Source organism: Phascolarctos cinereus, unplaced genomic scaffold, assembly GCF_003287225.1.
Source record: "Phascolarctos cinereus isolate Bilbo 61053 unplaced genomic scaffold, phaCin_HiC Scaffold_8;HRSCAF=390, whole genome shotgun sequence".
Classification (NCBI taxonomy): Eukaryota; Metazoa; Chordata; class Mammalia; order Diprotodontia; family Phascolarctidae; genus Phascolarctos; species Phascolarctos cinereus.
The window spans coordinates 69,290,666-69,312,493 of NW_027556291.1; the positions used below are offsets into that span (position 1 = coordinate 69,290,666).

Sequence of the window (21,828 nt, forward strand, 5' to 3'; positions counted from 1 at the left end):
CCTTCCTCCCCTTGAACTACCAACCTTCTCAAATTTAAGGGTCAATGAACATTTATTAAGTGCCTACTGTGTGCCACAGACACTGTCCTAAGTGCTAAGGTTATAAAAAGAGGTAAAAGGTAGTCCCTGCCTACTAGGAACTTAGTGATCTGAAGGGGAATATGTGTGAAGGGGCAAACAAATGCATACAAACAAGTCCTGTACCGGATAAATGGGAAATAATGACCAGAGGGAAGGCTTCCCATAGGGGATAGTGTTTTAGTTGACACTTCAATGAAGTTGTGGAGGTTGGTAGTTCCAGGAGAGGAAGGGAGTGTTCAGACATGGGGGACAAGTGGTGGAGCTGAGAGATGGTCTTATGAAAACAGCCAGGACACCAGAGTCTCTGAGCCAAAGGGTACGTGTTGGGGAGTAAGGGTAAGAAACCTGGAAGGGAGTGGGTGATGAAGGGCTTTGAATGCCAAACTACTTTGTACTTGATCCGGCAGGCGATAGGAAGCCTCTGGAGTTTGGGCGGGTGGGGAGGAGTGTGTGACGTGATCGGACATGCTTTAGGAAAAATCATTTATGACTGAATGGAGGACAGCTTGAAGTGGGGAGGGACTTGAGGCAGGCAGACCCATGGGCAGGTTATTGCAATAATCCAGAAGATGAGGGCTTGCACCAGGGTGGGGGCCCGTCGGAGAGATGTTGCAAAGGTGAAATCGGCAGCCATGGCAACAGATGGATAAGGGGGTGGGGTGGGGGGGAGTTAGGAGATGAGGATGACTCCTAGGCCGTGAGTCTGAGGGACTGGGAGAGGATTGTGCTACCCTCTGTTGAAATAGGGGAAGTAGTAGAATTTATTAATTTATTGAAGGAACTAGAGCTGTGGTTAATTTGGTGCAGGGAAAATGTAGAGGCCCGTGAAAGCTGACAAAGTATCTGAAGGGCTGGCACGTGGATTTAGATTTAGGAATAATCAGTTGTTGAGAGGCAGATCTTGGCTCAACGTAAACAAATTTTCTTAAACTCTTCCTGAGCTCTGAGGTCCCTAAATGTATGACTGTAAGAGCTGGCCCAAAGTGGAATAGTTTGCCTCTGAAGGGCATGAGGAGGCTGGGTGACCACTTGTTCATGGTCTTGTATAGGAGATTTCTGTTCATACATGGACTGGACGGCCTCTGATACCCTTGCCCCACTCAAGAGTCTGTGATTCAGGTGGGCAGCTGACCTGAAGTTCCAAATTTGCTATCTCAAGCTGGGATCCTTGCCAGGTGACCGATGAGAGTGGATGCCCTAGCCCTGGCTTTGCTCAGGGACCTGGTTTGGAGACTACCTCTCTCCCAGGAACCTGTTACCCAAGAGTGTCCTGTTCCTCTGCCCTGACTTACTTCAAGGAAGCTACAGTCCTTAAGAAAGACTGGGGCTGGATAAACAGATATGAGAATCATCTGTGTAGAGATGATCATTGAATTCATGGGAACAAATGAGATCATGCGTAGTGGAGGTGCTCTCTGTTCAGAGATGATAACTGAATCCAGGAAAGCTGATGAGACCACCGAACTTGCACCACCATCCTTCCAGATCCTGTAGATTCACAACCTCAAAGTTCCATTTGATTTTTCAACCTCATCACACGTAGCCATTCAGCTGTCACCTGCCCTGCATCTCCGTAACTAGCCCCTCCTCTCTACTCATGTGGCTATTACCCTATTTCATAAGGCAGGATTATTGCAGCAGCTTCCTATCTGGACTCCCTTGATTTCATTTTATTCCCCTTCTCTTCCACGTATCCTCATTTTCATTCAGTCATTTTCAGTTATCTGTGACCCCATTTGGATTTGTTTTGGGGGGGGCAAAGATACTGGACTGGTTTGCCAGTTCCTTCTCCAGCTTGTTTTACAGATGAGGAAACTGAGGCAAACAGGGTGAAGTGACTTGCTCAGGGTTACACAATTAAGTGTCTGAGGCTGGATTTGAACTCCGGTCTTCCTGACTCCAGGGCTGGTATTCTATACACTGTTGCATATATCTTCACTATCATTGTCCAAATAATCTTAAGCCACAGGTCTGATTGTGTCAGTTCTCTGCTCAAGAAGTTTCACTTCATTGGGCAGCTAGGTGGCACAGTGGATAGAGCACCAGCCCTGGAGTCAGGAGGACCTGAGTTCAAATTTGGCCTCGTACACGTAACACTAGCTGTGTGATCCTGGGCAACTCACTTAACCCCATTTGCGTAGCAAAAAAAAAAAAAAAAAAAAAAAAGCAGCAGCTTTACTCGACTGTTGCCTCCAAGGTAAAATATAGGCTCTTCAACTGGTCTTCAAAGTCCTCCGCAATCTGCTTCCAGCCTCCCCATTCTACACTTACTGCACACTCCTCCATTTCTAAATCTGTCCCAAAGTGTGCAAGTGGAGAGCTCTTCCTCTTTGGACCAGGCTTTCTTTGGGGGGTGGGGGGGGCACGGGTTGGACTAACTGGCTCCTAAGGTCTGTTCCAGCCCAGATTTTCTGATACTGAACAATCCCCCTTCAAGGCTCAGTTTAGGTATTCTATCTCTATAGTTCTGTCTCCTCTCTTCTAATTACCTTATGTGTATCTATGTTCGTTATCTTTTCCGTAGAACGTAAGGTCTAGGAGGGCAGGGACGAATTTCCTTTTTGTCTGTCTCCAGCACCCATCACAATGCTTGGAGTGGGGAAGATTATTTAATAAATGCTTGCTGAATTCAATTGCCTTGGCTGGTATGTCCATTCCAGCCCGTAACTACAGGGCAAGGGGACACTCTGTCCCCATCCAAAGCAAAATCACGTTGCTCTTTTGAAATGCATTCCTTCTTGGGAAGGCTAGGGGGTCTGATGGAATGATAACTTTTCCAGGAGGCAAATGGCCCAGGGGGGCTTCTGGTCCTGGCTCGGGATGCCCTTGGGCAGTCAGTCCCTTTCCTCTCTGGGGCTCAGTCTCCTCATCTGTCAATCAGAGTATTGGACTTGATGCTGGCTAAGGGCCCTCTCAGTGATAATAGTAGGCTGCTAAGCCTGCCTCCCATGTGTGTTGGGGCCATCTCAACGCCTAACGGAAGGAAACCATAGCGCGGGAATCGGCCTCCAATGGGCCCAGTTCGTGGACTCCCAGGGTCCGGGGTGATTGACGGACCATCAGGATGATCGACGGACCATCGAGGTGATTGACTGGCCTTGGCTTCGGCCGGAAAGCCCGCCTCCCTCTGCTGTTTCCCCGCCCTTCCAGGCTACACCCGTCTCCGATTGGCCCGGGCCGGCCGTTGCGCGATTGAGCGGCGGGGCCCGTGGGGGCCTCGGAGATTGGCTGAGCGCCCTGGGGTTGGAGCTGAGCCCCACCCCCTGCTTCCCGCCCCTGCCCCCTGGCGTTCTGCGCCTGTACCCCAGGAGCCGTCGGGCAGCCGAGGCATGGCTGGGGTGCGGCGGATCAGCCTCTCCGAGGCCTTGGACTTGGGGCCCAGCTGGCGCCACGCGTGCCACGCGCTGCTCTACGCGCCAGACCCAGGTCGCCTGTTCGGCTGCATCCCGCTGAGATACGCGGTGCTGGTGAGGGGGCGACAGACCGGGATCCCCGCGAGGATCCCCGCGAGGATCCCCGCGCGCAGGGAGGAGGGGTGGCGGGCGGGGATCGCGGGGGGCCCCTGCTCACCCTGCCCTCCTTCTTGGCAGATGCAGATGCGCTTTGACGGGCGGCTCGGCTTTCCGGGCGGCTTCGTGGATCCCCAGGATGGCAGCCTGGAGGCGGGCCTGAACCGGGAGCTGCTGGAGGAGCTGGGCGAGGGGGCAGCTGCCTTCAGCCTGGGCCCGGGAGACTACCGGAGCTCCCACGCCACGGCCTCCCCCCCGCCCCGCGTCGTGGCCCACTTCTACGTCAAGCAGCTGACGCTGGACCAAATGCTGGCGCTGGAAGCAGGTGCCCCCCGTGCCAAGGACCACGGGCTAGAGGTGGGCCAAATGCGATCCCTTCGCTCGTGGGGTACCCCGCCCCTCCCTTCCCTCCCCCCTCTCTCCCTTCCTCCTGTCCTATCGGGAGCTCAGCCCCACGTCTTACAGATGCCTGCTCCAGCTGAAAGACCCCTTTCCTTGGGTCACCCTGGGCTCGAGGACAAGACTACCCTTCTGACAACTCATCTTCATTTTTTCCGTTCACCCCACCACCACCTTCATGGGTGCCTTTCCGGGCCCGAGGTAGAAGGCAGATCCTCCAACCCTAGCCCCTCCCCTCCTAGCGTGCACGGTAGCCTCTCAATTGCCTCTAGGGACCAGATTTCTTTTCTCAGTGGTTTCTCCCTAGTCCTGGCTCTTATTCCATTTCCCCTGGCCTGGGGCTGTAGTCCTCCTAACCAGTCTTGTCATCTTCAGTCCTTCCTTCCCTCCAGGCCATCTTGCATTTGGTGTCAGGGTAAATCTTTTTTTATTTTTTATTTTTTTTTCAATTTTTTTTTCCAGGGTAAATCTAAGGATTGACTGCACGCTGCTACTCAAAGGGCCTCCTCCCATTACCTCCCAAAGAAAGGTCAGATGACCTGGAATTCAGGTCTCATTCCCAACCTGCCTTATCAACTGAACTCATTTCCCTCACCCCAACCTGCTTGTCTCCTGTTCTAGCTACACTGACTTCCTTAGGTCTTCCACCCAATTGACACACATTTCCCCTTCTAATCACTCATAACCTCCCCGACACCTCTCAGCCCTTTCTGTCTTGTCTTCTCTGGCTACTCTAGATTTTCAGGGAAGGAAACCTTACAGATTGATTGTCTAGTCCAACCTTTACAAAAACCAGAGAATAGTGACTTGTGCAACATCCCAAAGATATTAAGAGCAGAGCAGAGATTTGAACCCAGGCTCTCTGACTCTGAATTCATTGTTCCTTTGCAGTACAATATTGCCCGGTTCTTCAGGTAACTCTTGCCTGTTCGGAGTCAGATAGTACCTGTTATCTTTGCCTAGGAGTTGGATTTGCCATGCTGGAGGCTCTCCAGGTCAGGAAATGGGTTCTTTCCTGCCCCTTGGATTCCCCTAATAGCCAGCACAGGTATCAGAGAAATGCTTTACTCCAAGCAGAGGCTAAACCTGTCAGAAATAATTGGATACCAGGTGGTCTCAGATTCCGTGGGGATTTATTAAACACCATGGATGTCATGGGCATTGTGCTAGATCCCGAGGGCACAAAGGCAAAAAAAAAAAGAGAGAGAGAGATTCTGATTCTGTGCATCTAACCCTAGGCTCTTTATGTCCGATCTTGTATTACCAAATACTTAGGGGATAGCTCTATCTCAGTGTCTCATAGACCTCTTGAACTCACCGTGTCCAAAATAGAACTCTATCTCCTCCCAAAGTCACCACTCCTCTAAATTTCCCATTTTCTGTCGGGGGTGGTAGGGGTGGTGGTAGGGAACCACCATCCTTGGAACTGTCCTCAGCTCTTCCCTCTCCCATCCAATTAGTTGCTAGTTGCTGTTGATTTCGCCTCCGTGGTGTCTCAGCTTTCATCCTAGCTCAGACCCTCATCACCTTTTGCTTGGACTATTGCTCTCCCCTCCTAATTGCTTTCCTCACCTCCAGCCTCTCCCTTAATAATCCATCCTCCACTCAGCTACTAGGGGATGCCCCTAAAACACAGGTCAGACCATGTGACCATAATAGCTAGCATTAAGATAGCACTCGAATGTTTGCAAAGCACTTTACAAATATGATCTCATTCAATTCTCACAGCAACCCTGGGAGACAAGTGGTGTTATTAATCCTCATTTTACAGGTGAGGAAACTGAGGCAGATAGAGGTGAAGTGACTTGCCCAGGTTCTGAGGCTGGATTTGAACTCAAGTCTTCTGGGCTCCAGGCCTAGTGCACTGTGGCATGCCCCACCTCCCCGCCCCCCTCCAGCAGCCACCATATAATTTTTCTGTCCCAAAAGCTGTAGCGCTTAACCTGGGGTTCCCAAACTTGTTTTGAATATTTGTATAACTGTATTCCAGTATCATTTGCTTCCTTTGTAATCCTACATATTTTATTTTATGCATTTAAAGCTTGATTCTGAGCAGCTTCTCCAGACTGCCAGAAAGGGTTCACAACCCAGCCAAGGCTTAGAACCCCTGGGTTAGGGGTTCCATCTTTTCCCTATGCTCACATGACAGCTCCTCAGTCTTGCTTTTAGAACCTCACTCCAGCCTCCCTTTTCAAGTTTGGGCACATTACTCTCGTTCATGTACTGTGTCTGTGTTTCAGCCAGACTGGCCGTGTTGTTTCTTCAACGTGACAGTTCATGCCTTTGAACTGGCAGTCTCCCATGCCTAGAATTTATTCCTTCTCATTTCCACTGCTTGCAATCTCTAGTTCCATTCAATGTCAGCTCATGTACCTAGTCCTAAGGAAGCTATTGTGACCTATGGATGCCTTCCTTTCCTCTGGAAATCTTTTCTTATACAATTTTGATTTGATTTTCTGTGTATCCTTGTCTTCCCTCAAGAGAATGTAAGCATCTAAAGGGCAGAGACTTTTTTGTTTTTGTTTTTGTTTCCTCAAACACCTGGCACTGTGCCAGACACTTAGTAGGTGCTTACAAAATGCTTGTTGAATGAATAACAATTTTCCCTGCCCTCAAGAAACTTACCTTCTCCTGAGTGGATTACTCCATTAGTATACACAGTTGGGGGCAGCTAGATGGCACAGTGGATAGAACACCGGCCCTGAAGTCAGGAGGACCTGAGTTCAAATCCGGCCTCAGACCAAACACTTGATACTTACTAGCTGTGTGACCCTGGGCAAGTGACTTAACCCCAATTGCCTTAAAAAAGAAAAAAAGAAAAAAAAAGGACAGATTAGTGTACACAGTTAAGTATTAATTTCCAGGTAGGGGCCCTAAAAAAATGAGGAAATCACAAAAGGTTTTTCAAAGGAGGGGGCATCTGAGTGGAACCTTGAAGGGAAGCTATTGATTCCAAGAGGTGGAGGTGAGGAGGGAAGGCATTGGGGGTGGGGGAAGCCCAATAGTCTAGTCTGCCTAAAAGTATATGGTGGTGGAAGTTCCAATGTCTCGTTCCAGAAATATCGAGCAGGTCAGTTTACCTGGAACAGGAGAGTTTGTGAAGGAAGGTGATGGGCCTGGGAAGGAAGGTTGGAGCCCTACTGTGAAGGGCTTTAAAAACCCAATAACAAGAGGAGTCTATTGGATCCTGCAGTTAAGAGGAAGCCAAGGGGGCATCCTGAGGAATTGAGTGTCACACCTGTACTTTCTAGTATCACTTGGATGGCTGTGTAGATCAGTTGGAGGCAGGGAGACTAGTTAGGAGGCTTAAACTGGGGTGGAGGCCTCATGAAGGGAGAAGAGGTGAACAGGAGAGAGGCTGGAGAGGAAGAACACCCAAGACCTGGCAGCTGATTGGCTCTGGGGGGAAAGTCATTGAACATACCCATTCCTGTGCTGAAAGTCTGTAGTTGGAGGAGAAAGCACAGATCCTTTCCCTTTGGGTTAGTATTCCTCTGCTGGTGGTCTGTGAAATTCTAAGCTAAGGGTGGGGAACCTGTGGCCCTCTAGGTCCTCAAGTGTGGCCCTTTGACAGAATCCAAAGTTCACAGAACAAATCCCCTTCATAAAAGGACTTGTTCTATAAAACTTGGACTCAGTCAAAAGGCCACACCCAAGGACCTAGAAGGCCACTGGTGGCCTCTAGGCCGAAGGTTCCCCCCCCCCCATCTAGGCCCAGCCCAGTATGGAATTCTTTTTGTGCTGGTTGGGTTATACCTTCATAATAAGCCATTCATAGACTCACCTCCCACTTCCCCCTGGTGATCGAGATAGCCATGTTATAGCGATAAAGATCAGAAGGAGCCTTAAAAATAATTTGGTCTCATCCTCACATTTTACAGGTGAGGGGATTGAAACCTAGAGAGGTTGTGACTTGCCCAGGGTCACACTGAGTCAGTGACAGAGCTTCTAGCATTTGGAGCTGGGTCCTTCAGCCAGAGACACAGCATGCAGCTGAGCCCAAATGGGGACTGGTGTTAAGTTACAGGGTAGAGGGATCAGAATAAAGCACAGGCCCGCCCAAGGCTGGAGCTTGCCCTCTTGCCCAGCCCAATTAAGTGTGTAATGTGATCTGCTCACAGTTATCTGTCAGAGTCAGCATGGCCCAGTAGAAGGAATGCTGGACCTGGGTTCAAATCCCACCTCTGACTCTCACTGGCTGCATGATCTTGGGCAAATCACTTCATGGCCACTGGCCTCTAATTCTTATCTGTAAAATGGGACTGTTGGAGTATTGTTGAATCGTTTCAGTCGAGTCCAACTCTTTCCGACCCCATTTGGGGTTTTCCTGGCACAGATACTGGCATAGTTTGCCATTTCCTTCTCCAGCTCATTTTACAGATGAGGAAACTGAGGCAAACAGGGTGAAATGACTTGTCCAGGTTCACACGAACTAGTAAGTTTCTGAGGTTGGATTTGAACTCTGGAAGAGGAGTCTTCCTGACTCCAGGATCGAGCACCCTATCCATAGCTCTTAAATAGATGACTAGGGCTATAATAATCCTGGTTAGGGTCCCCTTGTGGGGTTTTGGGTGAAATGTATGTAAAGTACTTCGTAAATCTCAACTCACTATGGAAATGCCATTACTTATGGGGATTGTTCCTAAAGTGCTCACCTAATTCATGAACTTTGGTGTTTGGAATGTGTCTTGTGATGCTGGATTTGAGATAGTGAATTGAGTTTGGGATTTGGGAGTGAGGAAGACCTGGGTTCTAATCCTGCCTTAGACTTTTACTAGCTGTGTGACCCTGGGCAAGTCATCTCATTTCTATCTGCCATGAGTTTCCTCCTCTGTAAAATGAGGTGGGGGTTGGCTTGGATTGTCCTCTGACGTCCCTTCCAGCTGTAAATCTAGGAGCTTGTCATTCTGTTTCCCTCTTGCAGCTGTTAAAATCAGTCTGCTTTCCCTGACCCACTTGGTGTTCTTCATGGGGGGAGGGACTGGGCCGGTGAGATCAGTTGTTCAGCCCTTGTTCACAAAGCAGTTGGGGCGTCCAAGCCCCTGTGTTCTGCTGTGACCAGTTGGAGAGGTGAGAAATTCAGAACCCCCAGGGGTGGGGAACCTGCAGCCTCGAGGCCATGTGTGGCCCTCTAGGTCCTCAAGTGTGGCCCTTTGGCAGGATCCAAACTTCACAGAACAAATCCCCGAAGTGGCTAGGGCAGTCAGGGGAAAATCGGAGGGGGCAGAATAGTGAAATTGATCTGAGGATTGTGTCTCTGAATGTCTTTAGGGCTAGCCTGTGGAAGAGGAATAGGCCAGGCTAGGGGCATGGGAACCAGGGCCAGTGAGTGGGGAGAAGGTGCAGAGAGGTGGATTTAGGGTCAGGTTTAAGGGAAACTTCCTAACCATTTGACCTATCTAAAAGTGTGGAATGGGCTGCCTTGGTGTTCCCTTTCATTAGAAAGGTCGGTCAGGCTGAGGTCAAGTGACCACACTCCTCTGCAAGATTAGAGGAAGGAGGGATTCTTGCTTTGTATGCAGTATGGACAGGTTTGACCATCTGGCCTATGGGGACCCTCCCAGCTCCACTCGGCTGAGATAAAAGCCGTCCTCCCAGTCTGACAGACAGTTAAGCTTGTTCTGCTTGACTCCTGAGGGCAGAGCCTGGAGCAGTTCAGTTCCTGTTCGGTTCTAGTGCTTTCCGGAAGTATTCAGGCTGCAGAGAAACAACACAAAAACTAAGATAGGGCCTGCCCTCAGGGAGCTTATATTCTTTTTCTTTTTTTTTCTTTTTTTCTTTTTGCTAGGCATTGGGGTTAAGTGACTTGCCCAGGGTCACACAGCTAGTAGGTGTTATGTAACTGAGGCCAGAATTGAACTTAGGTCCTCCTGACTCCAGGGCCAGTGCTCTATCCACTGCGCCACCTAGCTGCCCTCAGGGAGCTTATATTTTACTAGGGTAGAAACAGCATCCCTACAGATGCCTACAAATTGGGGTGGGGGAAGGGACCAGAGGTGACTTTTGAACTCTGCTTCCTTTGAGGCTGAGGATTCTGAGACAGATGAGGAAAGAAAGCCTCCAGGTACTGGGGACAACCTGTAGAAAGATGTATAGGTGCAACGTCATGTTCAAGGGACTGCAAGCTGGTCACTTTGGCTAGGAGGAGAATGCTTCTGGTCAGGTCTAGTCAACTCAAGTCGTGCATTTTTTAAGTGACTGCTATGTGCCAGGCACGGTGTTAAGCCAGGTAAAAGACAATCCCTGCCTTCAAGGAGCTCACAATCTAGCAAATGATTATGTATAAACAAGATGAAATGGAGATAATCAATTAAGGAGGAATGACCTACCTGAGAAAGGCTTCTTTCAGGGGATGGAATTTTAGCTGGGATCTGAAGGAAGCCAGAAGGTGGAGGTGAAGAGAGGGCATTCCAGGCATGGGGGATGGGCAACCAGGGAAAATGCCACTATAGTGTCCTGTGAAAGCAGCAGTGGGGTGGCCAGGGTTACATGGTCACAGAGTATGTGGAAGGGAGTTGAGAGCTGAATATGTAGGGTAGCTGGAGTAGGGAGAGACTGGAGGCACTGAGACCAGTCAGTAGGAGTGAGATGATGAGGGTCCATGCCAGGGTGGTGCCAGGGTCAGTGGAGAGAAGAGATGTTACTAGGGAAGAAGCAACAGGATTGGCAGTGGATTCCATATGGGGAGTGGCGAGTTGAGAGCCTAGGTGACTGGAAGGATGGTGGTACCCTCAATGGTAAAAGGGGATTTAGGAAGAGGGGAGGGTTTAAGAGGGGGTGATGATGATATCTGGCATTTACGTGGCACTTTACAAATAACATTTCATTTGATCCTCACAACACCCTTGGCAGGTGAGTGCTATTGTCCCCATTTTATTTTATTTATTTATTTTACTAGGCAATGGGATTAAGTAACTTGCCCAGGGTCACACAACTAGTGAGTGTTATGTGTCTGAGGCCAGATTTGAACTCAGGTCCTCCTGACTCCAGGGTCGGCGCACTATCCACTGGGCCACCTCGCTGCCCCCTTATCATCCCCATTTTAGAGATGAGGCAGCTGAGGCAGGCAGAGGTAAAGTGACTTGCCCAGGGTCACACAGGTAATATCTTAGTCTGCATTTGAACTCAGGTTTTTCTGATTCCAGGGCCATTGCTTATCAACTGAGCCACCTGTCTGCCAGAGAAAGCTAGAGTTCTGCTTCAGACATGTTGAGTTTAAGATGTCTATGGGCTAGTCAGTTCCAGATGTCCATTAGACAGTTGGAGATGGGAGGGAATGAAGGGGAGTATAATGTGCAAAATCAGTCTGGACTTATAAAGTTGGAGTCAGATTTTGAAGAATTTTGAATTCCAGACTGAAGGTATTTGCTCCTAGAGGTACTGGTTTGTAAACAGAGGAGTGATGTGGGCAGACCCGTGTCTTAGGAGGACCACTTTGGCTGCTGGGTGGGGAGGCTGGCTTGGAGAGGGGAGACACAAGACAAGAGTGAGAGAGTGGTGATGGGGGCCTGAACTAGGCTGGTTGTGATATAGGTAGAGAGAAGGGGGATGTAAAAGAGATGAAGGTCCACTTGACAAGACAAGCAGTTCTTATTGTGGAGTCAAGTTTAGATTTCATTGAGGAAAAATTTTGCAACAGATCGAATTATCTGGATGTGGGTGGAATGTGTTGCTTTGAGGAGTAATGCCCCCTCCCCACCCTCCACCCCCCAGGTCTTCAAGTAAAAGCTGAAAGAGTACCTTATCAGAGGTCAGATACAGGTTGGGCTGGATGGTCACTGAGGCTGCTTCTTTCTGCGGCCTCCTGGGTCTGAGCTGGCCCCAGGAATCGGAATGCCTGAGTAAGGGGAAGTTGGGGCGGGAAGCAGTCTGGATAGTGGTCGGGGCCAGTGGGAGCAGATGGTGGCTTTGAGGGCTTGGAAGTGGTTAGGTATATAGAGGCAGTGAGGAGACCCACCTGGGACAGGCTGGCTGAAGGAGAAGAGCAAGAAGAGAAAGCTGGAAAGAAAGGCTGTTTGGAGCCAATTTGTAGAACCAAGGTAAGGAGTTGGCATTTTATCTTCTAGGCAACAGGAACCATAGAGGGGTCTTGATAGATGTGGTCAGATGTGTGCATTGACAAGATGAATCTGTCAAGCCTGGATGGGATAGCCTAGCTCATTAGACCCTCCACTCTACAAACTCCCCTCTTATTGTTGAGGGCACCACCATCATTCTAGTCACCTATGGAATCTGTTGCCAAGCCTTATTAATTCTCCCTTAGTAACATCTCTTCTCTTCTTTCTTTCTTTCTTTCTTTTTTTTTTTTAGACATTTGGGGTTAAGTGACTTGCCCAGGGTCACACAGCTAGTAAGTGTCAAGTGTTTGGTGTAAGGCCAGATTTGAACTCAGGTCCTCCTGACTTCAGGGCCGGTGCTCTGCCCACTGCTCCACCTAGCTGCTCTGTAACATCTCTTCTTTCCACTGACTTTGACACCACCTTGGCCCTGGCCCTCATCACCTCCCTCCTAGACTTTGGCAAAAGAGGCTCATTTGGAGGCTTTCGAGGTGCTTGAATGAAGGTGGGTGCAGGGGGAGTGACTCCATAGATGCCACATTTATTAAGTGCTTGCTGGATACCAGGTACAAAGTTAAGGTAACACATGACCTCTGCCCTCAGGGGAGTTCTAACACCAGGTCCTAAGTGGAACAGGGGTTGGGGGAATCTTTCCTGAAAGAGGTGGTGTCTCACTTGGCTGCAGCTGGTGAAGATGGAGAAGGGAAGGCATTCTGGGAAGAATCAAGCACAGCACAGAGGCAGGAGAGCACAAGGTATTTTCTTTGGGGAGAAGAGATGCTAAGTTCTCCAGTGTGGCTGGCACAGAAGAGTGTGTGTAGGGGGATAACATGAAGTAACAGAAGGTTGTGACAGGCCTTGTATGCCCAGTATGGTATGCCAGGGTTATGGAGGATGAATCCATCAGAGGTACAGGACACTAACTTGCATTGTCAAGGACAAGTTCATGTAACAATGTTAACAGATGCTGCGGAAGAGGGAGGAGGAAGCTGAATTATTTACTTTTTGCACCTTTATTTTCTCTGCTAAGGACAATGATCTTTGGATTGGAGAGACTTAGCACCCGAATGGTTAACAAGGAGTTGAAACCCAGGATAAGTACAGGAATATCTAGCCCTCAGTGAGTTCAAGTCACAAGACCAAGTGAGACCATATCTCAGGGTACAGAAAGTACCCTGTGTGTGAACTTTGCAATACTTCGACAAGGCCGCTGGCCTGGAGAAGATCACGTGTCCAATTTTTTACAAAGGGAAGAAGGCAGTGAGTGGGGTCTGCAAGCCATCAGCTGGTGAATTTGGTGGATTCTTGGGAAACTCCCAGGCTATGTTATTAAAGGAATGGTTGGTGAGCATTTAGAAAAGTCAGTGGTGATCTCTAAGCATCAGCATGAAGAACTGGCCACACTAGACCCCTTCTCGTTTCCTTTTTCCACAGGGTCACGAGAATGGAAGAACAGGGGAGAGATAGGTAGATCTATCTGCAGACAGATTTTGGCCAAGATTTTAGCAGAGCATTTGACAAAATGCCTTCTGCTCTCCTTTGTAGATGAAGAGGAGAGATGTGGCCTAGATCAGGAGTGTCACACTCAGATAGAAACAGGAGCCATTAATCTGTACATAGGAGGCCCTGTGGGCTGTATATTGGCTTAGTTTGAAAAAGTGATATTATCTGTCTTCTATTGTACTTGTATGTGTTTTGTTAAATATTTCCCAGTTCCATTTTAATCTGATACAGGCTGTTCTGGGGGGAGTACCCAAGGGATGTATCTGTGCCTGACCTCCCATGGTGTAGCATTTTAATCAGTGCCTTAGAGAATGAAAGCACCCAAATCCTTTGGTGGGAGTAGCAGTTAACATCTAGGAGACAAGAGTCTCCGAGTGAGAACATCTCAATAGGGAAGATGGGCCGAACCTACTAATAAAATGGAATCTAATGTCCGTAGGTTAAGAATGTGTAATTCGTTTTTTTGGGGGGGGACTGCCTCCCCCAACACAGCACCACTAGCATCATTGACGCCTTGGAGTTTCTGAGGCTCCAGAGTCACACAGCTAATAAGGGCATTGAAAACAGGATTTGAACTCAGCTCTACCTGATTCTAAGCCCAATTTGTAGTGCTGTACTTGAGTTTTAAAAGACAATCCCTAAGTATAGCATGAGAGACAAGCATAGGTAGGCAGGAGTTTCTGTTGGGGAAGGGTTGGTAGTTTTAGTGATTTGGCAACCAGAAAAGCTAGAGCCACCCTGGGCTACCTAAAGAGGTGGTCAGTGCCCTGGCCTAGGGAAGTGACAGGCTCTGCTGCCTCTGGCTTTGGCCTTTTGGGAAGGCTTGGGATCCTGAGGAGGACAACTAGGATGGAGAGGGAACTGGAGAAAATGGATCTGAGTCTGCTAAGACTGAGAGAAGAAGAGAAGGGGTTGGGGTGGGGGTGGGGGGAATGATAGCTGTCATGTGAAAGGGACCTGTTCTTGAGCTCAGAGAAGAGAACCAGGAATGCTGGGTGGAAGTCCACCTAAAGAGACAGATGATTACAGCGTATCAGGAAAGATTTCCCAATAATAAGAGCCATCCCAAAGTGGAAGGGGTGACCCTGGAGGTAGTGAGTGCCCCTTCACCAAGAGTGAGGGGAGAATTCCCCACTGAGGATTCTTGGTCAGTTATAGCCTGAATCTGGCGGCCTTTGAAGCCCTTTTTAGCTTGGGAGATTTTTTCAGTCCTGCCAGCTAAAGGAGTTTGAGCTTTACTTGGGAGACAATAGATTTTTGAGCAGAGGAGTATTATGACTAGATCTAAGATCTAAGAGTAAGATGGAATTACAGAGTTGGGGAAACCCTGAGGGAAGCTAGTGGTAGTGAGGACTTCGGCTAGCTTGGTGACAGTGGGAATGGGTGAAAAAGAAGGGAGGGGTGAAATCAAGATTTCGGAGACAGAATTGACTGGGTCTGGTAACTGCTAGGAGGTGAGAGGAGAAGGAAGAGACAAAAGATCACATCAGGGTTTCCTTCTTCAACTCTATTGATGTTTATAATCCCAGGGTCATTTAGTAGACTTATTTCTGTTGTTACACCTTTCAGAGAATTTTTTCTTTTGGGCTAGGCAATGGGGTTAAGCTTGTCCAGGGTCACACAGCTAGTAAATGTTATGTGTCTGAGGCCGGATTTGAACTCAGGTCCTCCTGAATCCAGAACCAGTGCTCTATCCACTGTGCCACCTAACTGCCCTGAGAGAATAATTTTTGATTGTGAGATGTGTGTATGGAAGACCCTTTGCTGGGGGAGACCTCTACTGAAGCAAACACATTTACTTATTTATTTTTAGTTTTTAACATTCACTTCCAGAAGATTTTGAGTTCTAAATTTTCTCCCCTTCCCTCCCCTCCTATTTTCACGTGAGTCATGTTGTAAAGAAGAATTAGAACCAATGGGAGAAATCACGAGAAAGAAGAAACAAAAAACAAAAAAACAACCAAAAAAAGAGAGGGAGAGCAGATAGTATGCTTTGATCTGCATTCAGACTCCATAGTTCTTTCTCTGGATGTGGATAGCATTTTCCATCAAGAGTCTTTTGGAGTTGTCTTAGATCCTTATATTGCTGAGAAGAGCTAAGTCTATCAAAGTGAGTCACTGCACAAGTGTGACTGTTACTGTGCACAATGTTCTCCTGGTTCTGCTCACTTCACTCAGCATCAGTTCATATAAGTCTTTCCAGGTTTTTCTGAAGTCCACCTGCTCATCATTTCTTTTTTTAAAATTTATTTTTTTTATTTATTTTAAATATAAATTTATTTATTTTTAGTTTTCAACATTCACTTCCACAAGTTTTTGAGTTCCAAATTTCTCACCCCTCCCCCCACCCCAAGATGGCATGCATTCTGAATACCCCTTCCCCTAGTCTGCCTTCTCTTCTATCTCTCCCCCCTCCCTTCTCTTATCCCCTTCCCCTTCTATTTTCCTGTAGAGCAGAATAGACTTCTGTACCCCATTTCCTGTATTTCTTATTTCCCAGTTGCATGTGAAAACATTTTTTAAAACATGTGTTTTTAAAACTTTGAGTTCCAAATTTTCTCCTTCCTCCCTCCCCACCCACCCTCATTGAAAAGGCAAGCAACTCAATATAGGTTGTACATGTGCAGTTATACAAAACACTTCCATAGTAGACATGTTGTGAAAAACTAACTCTATTTCCCTTAATCCTATCCTGCCCTCCCATTTATTCTATTCTTTCTTTTGACCCTGTCCCTCCTCAGAAGTATTTGCTTCTGATTACCCCCTTTCCCAATCTGCCCTCCTCTCTATCATCCCCCTGCTCTCTTGTCCCCTTCTCCCCCTATCTTTCTGTAGGGTAAGACAGATTTCCATACCCAATTGAATGTGTATATTATTCTCTCCTTAAGCCAAATCCTATGAGAATAAGATTCCCTCATTCCCTCTCACCTTCCCCTGTTTCCCCTCCACTGTGAGACACTTTTCTGGGTTTTTTTTGTGAGATAATTTACCCCATTCTACCTCTCCCTTTCTTCTCCGAGTATCATCCTCTCTCATCCCTTAATTTTATTCTCCAGATATGACCCCTTCATCTTCAACTCACCCTGTGCCCTCTATCTATCTATCTATCTATACATACATATAATTTTTTTCCTTCAACTACCCTAATACTGACAAAGTTCTCATGAGTTACAAATATCATCTTTCCATGCAGGAATGTAAACAGTTCAATCTTAATAAGTCTCTTATGATTTCTCTTTCCTGTTTACCTCTTCATGTTCCACTGGAGTCCTGTATTTGAAAGTCAAATTTTCTATTTAGCTCTGGTCTTTTCATCAGCAATGCTTGAAAGTCCTCTGTTTCACTGAATGACCATTTTTCACCCTGAAGGATTATACTCAGTTTTGCTGGGTAGGTGATTCTTGGTTGTAATCCTATCTCCTTTGCCCTCTGGAATATTATATTCCATGCCCTGTGGTCCTTTAAATTTCTATTTTGCCCTCTGGTTCTACTATATCAGGGCAGTTTTCCTTGATAATTTCTTGAAAGATGATGTCTGGGCTCTTTTTTTGATCATGGCTTTCAGATAGTCCAATAATTTTAAAATTCTCTCTCCTGGGTCTATTTTCCAGGTCAGTTGTTTTTCTAATGAGATATATCACATTGTTTTCTAATTTTTCATTCTTTTGGATTTGTTTTACAGTGTCTTGATTTCTCATCAAGTCACTAGCTTCCAATTGCTCTATCCTAATTTTTAAGGAAGTATTTTCTTCAGTAATCTTTTGGACTTCCTTTTCCATTTGGCCAGTTTTTCTTTTTAGGGCATTCTTGTCCTCATTGGGTTTTTGGACCTCTTTTGCCATTTGGGTTAGGCTATTTTTGAAGGTGTTAATTTCTTCAGTATTTTTTTGGGTCTTCTTTAGCAAGCTGTTGACTTGTTTTTCATGATTTTCTTGCATCACTCTCATTTCTCTTCCCAGTTTTTCCTCTACTTCCCTTACTTGCTTCTCAAAATCCCTTTTGAGCTCTTCCAAGGCCTGGGACTGATTCATATTTTTCTTGGAGGCTTTGGATGTAGGAGCTTTGACTTTGTTGTCTTCTTCTGGTTGCATATTTTGATCTTCTTTTTCACCAAAGTAAGATTCTATGGTCTGACTCTTTTTGTGCTGCTTGCTCATGATCCTGGCCAATTACTTGAGTTTTAAACTCTTTGTTAAGGTAAGAGTCTGCTTCCATTGTGGAGAATGTATTGTCCCAAGCTTCGGGGGTTTGTATAGCTGTTTTCAGAGATACTTGTAGGGACCTGTAAGTTTTCAGTTCTTCCAAGGTGGTATGATAAGGGGCGAGGTGTTTACTCCTTTCCTGGCCTGTGACCACAAGTATTCCTTTCTGTCCCATAACTGTGAGGAGGGGTTCCTCTCCACAGCCACTACAAGCTCCACCATGCCAGCGCTCCTCCTCACCCCAGCACTGCCGCCCAGAACTGTGACCCAGATCCACACACGGGCAAAGCAAGAGATTCCTGCCTCAGCACTGGCAAAGAGATTCCTGCAGTCCCTCTCTGATCAGCCACTGGATTCCCCCTCAGTCTGTGGGCCCGAAGCTTGGGAAGCAGCTGGCCCCTCCCCAGGGCCGCGCTCTTGGGGAATGGAAGCTGAAACCCTGCCCTTCCTCTCTGACCACCAACAGAAACAGACTTTTCCCACTGACCTTCTAAGTTGTCTTTGGCATTAGTGGATTGAGGAGTCTGGAAACCTCCACAGCTGCCCGCTATTCAATCCTCTGAGGCCTGCTCCAGGTTTGCAGTGGCCTGGGCGCCCACACTGCGCTCCCAGCCCGGCGCGATACATCTTTCTGATCAATCATCCAGGTTGTCTTGGGCTGGAAATTTGTTTCACTCTGTCTTTTTGTGGGTTCTGCTGGTTCAGAATTTGTTTAGAGCCATTTTTTATGAGTATTTGGAGGGGTTTGGGGGAGAGCTCAAGCAAGTCACTGCTTTCACTCTGCCATCTTGGCTCCGACCCCTCCTCATCATTTCTTATAGCATTTCTTATAGTATTCCATCACAATTATATACCACAACTTGTTCAGCCATTCCCCAACTGATGGGCATTCCCTCAATTTCCAATTCTTTGCCACCACAAAAAGAGCGAAGCACTTTTTCTTTTTTTCCATGTCACCTTCAGTGTAATTCAACAATGTTAATGCCAAAACATTTTTTTTTCTCCAATGAGCAGGGAAGCCTTGAAATAGTGGGAGGAAACTCCTTTGAACAGGTGTTTACAGGTGTGACTACTCAGACATGCAATCAGGAAGCACACACAGGATATTTACACCTTCCAATCCCCAGCCATCAGGGCAAACACTTCTTCAAAAATAGTAAAAAACTCAACAAACCTGTCTATGCACAAGAGAAACTCTTTTTCTCTACATCATCCAGTCAATTATGTGATCATAAAGATGTTACTGGCTGAAGAATATTGTTCCGGAAATCCTGCCACTTCCCTTCCTTCTCATAGCATCCTCAAGGCTCCCTTCTGGCTTATCCTTATCAAGATTTTGTAGAGATGGGAAAGTAGGCATGTGGGTTTGTGAGTATTTTGACTTTGATTTAGAAGGGATTCCCTCGCAGGTATGGGCTGGGCTAAGTGGCCTGGGGGATTTTGTGAATTTAATGAATATGGGAGACCGGGTGCCATAGACAGAAGGAAGAAGGAGCACTCTTTGGGGACAAAGTGATGTGCTTTGTTTGGGCCATTTGGAAATCTCCTTTAGGGAATAGCAAATGTGGCCTCAGAGGTCTAGGTGGGATGCAAGTCATCTGAAAGGAGGTGGCCATTGAAACTGTCAGAGTGAATAAGATAGTCAGGGAAGGGAAAATCCCAAGGCTTAGCCAGACCCTCGGGGAAGTGTATCAGGGGGTCAGTAAAAGGACAAGGAACCTTTCAAGGAGACAGAAAAGTAATTCAGTCAATCAGTAATTTAATTTAGTGCTTATTAATGGGCCAGGCACTGTACAAGGCACTGGGGATAGAGGTACAAAGAATGAAACTATCCCTCCTCCAAAGAGCTTCTGTTCTAATGGAGGAGACAAGTATGGATAAGAATCTATAAAGCACATAGATATCTATATACACACATTCACACAGTTAAATATGAGGTACTAAGGGAGGGAGGGCACTAGTAGTTGGGGCCATCAGGAAAAGCTTTATGCAGAAAATGCTGTCTGACCTGCAATTTTTTTTTTTTGGGTGGAGGCAATCGGGGTTAAGTGACTTGTCCAGGGTCATACAGCTACTAAGTGTCTGAGGCTGGATTTGAATGCAGGTCCTCTCAACTCCAGGGTCGGTGCTCTATCCACTGCACGCCCTAGCTGCCCCTCTTTTTTTTAAAGGGATAGTGGGAGTCAGGTGACAGGAAGGAGGGAATGAATTCTAGGCGCAGGGTCTGACCAGTGCAAAGACTGGGATGGAGTATTGTGAGGTAGGAACAACAGAAAAGCCAGTCTGCTTGGATCGAAAACTTCAGGAGGGGAAGTCACGTCCAATGAGGCTAGAGAGTAGGTTGGGCCATGTTGTATGAGGATTTAAAAACTAACGAGAGGATAGTAGTTAATTATTGAGTAGGGGAGCCACGTGGTCAGTTCCCGAACTTGAGCGGGGGAAAAATTCCTTTGGTAGCATCGTGTAGGGTAGACTGGAATAGAGAGAGACTTGAGGTAGGGAGAACAAGAGGTGAACAGGGCTAAGAAGAGCTAAGGTGGTGGCTGTGCCAGATGGGAGAGCTGTTGTGAAGGTACAAATGGTGAGACCTGCAACTGACCGCTCTGTGGGGTGAGGGAGGGTGACTTGGAGATTGTGAACCTGGGTGACTGGGAGAAGAGTGGGTTGGGGGGAAAGATAATGCAGTGCGATCTGAGATGCAGATCGCAGCCCATCCTTATCTGCTATTCACGGAGCCTCTTTGCCCCACCCAAAAAGAAAAGATGAGGGGTGGGGCTCTTGCTGGTCCCTGCCCTTTGGACTCACCTGCCGGGGCAGGGAGGTATGGGGATACAGGCCCCAAACGTTTAAGCTGGGGTTAGGGGAAGGGGATTTTCCTGATAGCCCTGTGGGTACCCGAATAGAGTTAGTTACCTTGTGAGCCCAACTTGGAAGGGGGAGGTTGGGAGTTTACATAGTCGGAGGAGGGGGCAAAATGGGGAAGTGGTGGGGGCTGAGGGTAGGAGAGGTTGTGCTGGAGACGAGTCCCACTATTGGCTATCGAGGAGAGGGTGGGATCCAACCCATCTTCCCACTGTCTGATTGGTTGATTATGTATCCCGTCGAGCTCAGGCCATAGGCCCCAAGCTCCCCGATAGCTTTAGAGCCTGATGATCTCTAGGTCATCCCGTATGACCGTCTTTTGAAGGATGGGGGGTGGGTGGATGATACATTCTGGAGAAGAGAAGGCTCTCCTGGAGTCTGAGGGCAGGGAGCAGACTGGGCTTGGTTGGCGTGGTCCCAGAAGGCAGATCTAAGAGCAATAGGGGGGAGTCGGAGAGAGGCAGGAGAAATGCTCCAGGAGAAATACTAGACTGTGCAAAAGTAGAGGGGCAGCGGGGCCCCACGTGCTTATCTCTCGAGATCTTAGAACAGGCTGGCCGGCCCCTGGCCAGGTCTATTGCATTGTTCCTGTCCCGTTCTGGCCCTCCCGCCCTCAGCTGGGGGGTAGTTGGATCAGGACGGAGCCCTGAGTCCTCAAGTCACTTGTCTCCTCCCTTCCCTTTCCCCACCCCCCTTCCTCTGCCAATGTCTCCGCAGGTGCTGGGGCTCGTGCGAGTGCCTCTGTACACGCTTCGGGATGGGGTCGGAGGCCTCCCTGCCTTCCTGGAAAACTCCTTCATAGGTGCGGCCCGAGAACAGCTGATGGAAGCCCTGCAAGGCCTGGGGGTCCTGGAGGAGCAGCTGCCCCCTGCTCGCCACTAGGGGGCCTCCGGATGAAGGCCTGGGGCCCCGAAGGGGTCGTCCTTGAGCAGTGCTGATCGTGGGCAGGGGCGGGGAGAAGAGGTTCCCCTTTGTGGTTGATGGTGTTGATTACAGATTTCCAGGAACACAAAACGTGTGGGGTTCATTCTGTGCTCCCTCATTGCCTTCCCGTCTTCCTTCCCCCTCACCTCTTACACGGCCCGATCCCCTTCACAGTCAGAGGAACCGGGAAGCGAGCTCATTCTGGTCCTTCTGTGCCTGAATCTAGACTTCCTTCCCTCCTCGTCCCCAGTCTTGGGTAGCTGTAGGGCTGATTCTAACCCTCGTGGCCCA

The 21,828-nt window shown here is 48.0% G+C and overlaps 1 protein-coding gene across 1 annotated transcript; it reads left to right on the forward strand.

Annotated features, from left to right (window-relative positions):
• The first annotated feature begins 3,271 nt into the window (after nt 1–3,271).
• NUDT16 (nudix hydrolase 16) lies at nt 3,272–21,627 on the forward strand. The gene is made up of 3 exons (XM_020977243.2): nt 3,272–3,548; nt 3,672–3,947; nt 21,331–21,627. The coding sequence occupies exons 1-3, from the start codon at nt 3,411–3,413 to the stop codon at nt 21,493–21,495; spliced, it is 579 nt and encodes a 192-aa protein (XP_020832902.1). The 5' UTR covers nt 3,272–3,410; the 3' UTR covers nt 21,496–21,627.
• Nucleotides 21,628–21,828: the final 201 nt, after the last annotated feature.

Excerpts from the sequence above, each read along its gene's own strand:
- NUDT16 (XM_020977243.2), top strand. The coding sequence starts at position 3,411 with ATGGCTGGGGTGCGGCGGATCAGCCTCTCCGAGGCCTTGGACTTGGGG. Across the intron at positions 3,549-3,671 it reads CGCTGAGATACGCGGTGCTG|ATGCAGATGCGCTTTGACGG; the intron begins GTGAGGGGGCGA and ends CCTTCTTGGCAG. Across the intron at positions 3,948-21,330 it reads CCAAGGACCACGGGCTAGAG|GTGCTGGGGCTCGTGCGAGT; the intron begins GTGGGCCAAATG and ends ATGTCTCCGCAG.